Source organism: Dendrobium catenatum, unplaced genomic scaffold (assembly GCF_001605985.2).
Source record: "Dendrobium catenatum unplaced genomic scaffold, ASM160598v2 fragScaff_scaffold_853, whole genome shotgun sequence".
Lineage (NCBI taxonomy): Eukaryota > Viridiplantae > Streptophyta > Magnoliopsida > Asparagales > Orchidaceae > Dendrobium > Dendrobium catenatum.
Genome location: NW_021319315.1, coordinates 3,655,715 through 3,660,253, shown reverse-complemented (window position 1 = coordinate 3,660,253; position 4,539 = coordinate 3,655,715). Strand labels below are relative to the sequence as shown.

The following is a 4,539-nucleotide window of genomic DNA, read 5'->3' as shown; positions in this document are numbered from 1 at the left end:
TGACCCAACTTAGCAGCAAATCATTAATCGTTTCGAGAATACTTCACAAAGCATTACAGATATATCGGTAATCTCATAAGATAGAAGAAGAGTACCGTTTCATTTGGATAATCTTTCTCCTTAGCCAGACTCATAATTCATCTCTCTTTTCACATAAATGAAAATGATATCTGAAGCATTTTGCAGACAAAATAAAATCAAATTTCACTGAACAAACACAGAAATACAATGGGAAATGAGAATATAAAAAGGACGATGACAACACTTGCAATGTAACGTTTGTTATAATCACGAAGCCTTGCCTACCTCTTGCTCCCGTCAAAGCTAATTTCTCAGGTGCTGTTACCTCCTACCCATTAGAAAGAGGTTGGAGGTGTAAATACCTTAGAAGGAAATGGGCAAATTATTAGGTCCGGTGACCGGACCTAAATTTGAGTCCGGATTGGTGCGCTTTTATTGCACTTTTGATGTGATTTTGCAAAAGTGTAGCTAATATATAATTTTAAGTGCATATTAGCTGCCTTTTTACTGAGTATTTGAAAAGAGCAACAAAAGGACAGGAAATACTCAATGAGTAAGATATTTATTGCGCTTTTACCGCGCTTTTGCTTTTTTTTGTAAATACTCAACAAAAAAACAGCTAATATGCAATTAAAATTGTGTATTAGCTGCTCTTTTGCAAAAATACATCAAAAGCGTAGTAAAAGTGCACCAATCCGGACTCAAATTATGGTCCGGTCACCGGACCTAATAATTTGCCCTTAGAATGATGCTTCTTCCCACCTTTTTCCCTTTTTAACCATACCAAACAGTAAATAACAAAGAAACATTCATATCGAAGAGAATATTCATAGAACGTACCGCCTAATGTGACGCCCTTGTGCCTTGAAAATTCAAGGAGACCAAGCAGCACAGACGAATCGCAAAAAACCTTATTCAAAAGAAATCAATATTCTCCTGATATTTTCCCACAAGTTTCACATCAGGGCCACTGCTGCTGCCGCCGGCGGCGGCATCAACCACCGCCAAAGTCGGCCGACTTTCACTCTTGTATAATTTTGGCATTTCTGGCGGACTAGCACACCGTATGAGAGCCCAGTTCACGCTATGGAAGAACGGGTGCTGCTTCAGCTCAGTAGCTCCCCGCCTATATGCCAGCCGCTGCTGGGGCTCCTTCACAAGCAACCCTCTGATCAAGTCCCTTGCTGCAAAGCTTATTGCAGGAACTTCAGGAAATCTCAAGGGCTCACCCACTACATTGAATAGTGTGGCTCTATTCTCTGAACCCTTAAATGGAGTTTTTCCAAACAAAAGCTCATACAAAAAAATTCCAAACGTCCACCAGTCCACAGCACTCCCATGACCCTCGCCCTTGATAATCTCCGGGGCCAAATACTCATGAGTTCCCACAAAAGACATTGACCTGGCACTCGTGGGCTCTACAATAAGTTCAGGAATCAACTGGTGATTGATCTCAGCTCTCCTTGGCTTGTTAGCCTTCGCATCCTTCTTCGATCTACCGCCGACGAAGAAACGTGGCGTAAAGCATGTAGGTTGTATGCACGATGGCTCGATGCAGGACGTTTGAACACAGTATGCGGTGGAGTTTTTCAGGTGATCTGCATCCGAGTTTGATGACTTGATAAGCGTGGGAGAGAATGTGCAGCACAGTGATAGATCGAAATCGGATAGCATGATGTGGCCATCCTCCCTCACCAACACATTCTCCGGCTTCAGATCTCTGTAAACAATGCCTAACATGTGCAGGTATTCCAGTGCAAGGAGGACTTCAGCAACGTAAAACCTGCAAAATATTTGACAGCAGAAGTGCTTCATCAATTCTTAAGAGACCATCAATAAACTGATATCATCACAAAAATCGCATGCCAAAACTACACAATCATATTTCATTTTTCAGTAAAAGCTGCAACTGTGATTACAAAAATACAAAATATTGTAGTCATGTAGCTGATTACAACTTCATATGCAAAAGTATACCAGAAAAGATCACAAAAAATGGGAAACTAAACTGAGCACACACGAAAGAGTACTTGATAGTGAAAACTTAGGCATCCTTCGACCAAAATTACAGAATTTTAAAAATCTGTCTCACGCAACCTATTAGCAACCCTACTTGTTAGAAACAAGATCCATACACATTCCTCATATGATAGAAAAGAATAGAGTCAGCATTTGTTACCATAGATACAGTTAATAGAAATTATTGTAATTGTTATAATTAGACACTGACAAACCACTTCCAAATGCAAAAATGCAAGATTAAGGCTTTGTTTGGGGCAGCTTCCTTGCTGCTTTTTAAAGCAACTTTTTAGTACAAAAATTAAAATTTTTATACTAAAAAGTTGTTTTTAAAAAACAATAAAAAAGTCGTCCCAAATGAAACCTAAATCAATGCATCCTTTATGAAGACTCTTTGTTAAGGAAAGCGATTTTAAAATAGATCCTGAATGACAGGAATTTAACAGCAGGGGACTTTGTATCATTAAGCCTTTCAAGCACGGCGATGGATGACATGCCCACAGACTGTAAATACATGGTTGATGCAGAAAACATACTTGTTAATGTACATGGTTCCAACAGAAAAAAGAAACCGTAAATGTTCACACGAAATTAAAAATTATAAGAAGTTAATGTTCAGATAGAGACGGCACGTGATAGCCAGTGCAGGTTATTGAATTTCTTTTTAAAACATCCTGCACGCGTATGATTTTGTAAGAAATTGATGCTCAAAGCATAGAAAAAAATTCATCTTGGCATTTTAAAATTAAAATTCTAACAAAATTATATAAAACGTTCATTGCTTATTGATATGCAAGAGAAAAGAATGATTTTTCTTTTTGACAATTATAAATGTGAATTATCGGCTTGGTGCTATATATATATATATATCTCATAATTTATTGTACTTGTAGTACATTTAGCACTTAGTATTATTATTATTTTTTGCTAATTTTCCGTTCTCTAGGGAACTCGTATAGGGAGCTCGTAATTTCTAGTACTTGTAAAATAATATATATATATATATATTAATAGAACCGCTTTTTGATACTTTATTGATTTGATGTTTAACTAATTAATAATTATTTGTGATATTAATATATAAATCTTAAAAAAAAAATTATAATTTATAATTTGAAACTTATAACATGTGAACAAAATAGGGCGCGCCATTTGCGCCATACGCCATGGCGCATGCATAGCGCAAGTAGCACACTATTTTGATGCGCAGTGTCACGCCGTGCCAAGCAAATAACATCGTATGTGCGTCGCGCCGCGCCACGTGTCAAGGCGTTCGCCATTTTGTGCCATTGATGTATATGACAGAGGGTTGATTCACTTGAGACTATCCAAATGGTTTTTATCAACATCCATTTTAGGAAGCTCCCTTGAACTCCATGATCATGATGCACACATACAAACATAAGATAGAGACCTTAAAAGAAAAATGAACATATTAGCATATGATATAAAACATGAAGGGTTCTCTTCTATATATGAATTATTTCACATGATAAACTTGACATAAGGCTAAGTTATTGCTAAAAAAGAATAAAATATCCGCTCACAATTAGTTTTAGAATATGTATGGTCGCAACCCAAAACAAACTTTCGAAAAAGATGCATTCCATTATCCCATAAAATGATGTTATAAAAACTACTAAAAGCTTAAACATCAATGGCCATGTCGGCACCACATGCCAATCCGAAAACTCCATACGAAGGTCACCTTTTAGAATACCTCATCACATTTTTACATCAAGTGATATGTTACCACCAAACAAGTGCCTCAGTATATTTGCCAATGAATTTGATCATTAGACTGCCTCAAATTGTTGGAATATTTAAGATTTATTTCAACAACAACAACAACATCAAGCCTTTATCCCACTACGTGGGTCGGCTACATGAATCTTTTTTCTCCATTGTGTCCTATTAAAAGTCAAATTCTCGTTTAAATCTAATAAAGAAAGGTCATTCCTAATATTTTCTAACCAAGTCTTTTTAGGTCTACCCCTACCTTTCTTAACATAAGTCAAATCTAATACCTCTACTCTCCTAACCTGGTCATCGGAAGGCCGCCGTTTTATGTGACCAAACCATCTAAGATTTATTTCTTAAAATAAAAAATAAGTAATTAACCAAAGCAAGTATAGCAATTACTTCTACAGCAAATCTCGATGCAAACTGCTGTTCACAGCAGGAAAAACAGCAAAACAGTGGGAAAAACAGGGAAAAGCTGAGAGAAAATTGGAAGAACAGCTTGTATTTTACTAGTAGAAGAATAAAATAGCAAGATACAATTGATCCTCAATTCGAGAGGAGGATCGTTCTCTCCCAAATCTCTGGCAACGCCAAGAGCCCAAAGAAAACCTAAATCTACGAGATCTCAAATTTCAGCCAAATTCAAGATGCCCAAACCCTAGGAAAAACATCTATTTAATACATAAAATTCAAAAGGAATTCCCTAAACAATCCCTGCAATCAATTTCCCTCCTAAACTTCCTCAATTTTCCTTCC

The 4,539-nt window shown here is 36.8% G+C and overlaps 1 protein-coding gene across 2 annotated transcripts in view; it reads right to left on the bottom strand.

Annotated features, from left to right (window-relative positions):
* The window catches only part of LOC110097188 (serine/threonine-protein kinase D6PK-like), a 15,099-nt gene continuing 10,560 nt past the window's right edge, over positions 1-4,539 (bottom strand). Inside the window, exons 2-3 of one of the 2 annotated variants that reach the window (XR_002303180.2) lie at positions 862-1,804; positions 1-170 (exon numbers count right to left, since the gene is read on the bottom strand). Coding sequence is in view for 1 of the 2 variants with exons in the window: in XM_020823443.2 (XP_020679102.1) it covers positions 937-1,804 (868 nt within the window). In the remaining variant the exon portion in view is untranslated. Of the gene's footprint in view, positions 1,805-4,539 lie in introns of both variants that reach the window. The other variant, XM_020823443.2, reaches the window with a different exon arrangement.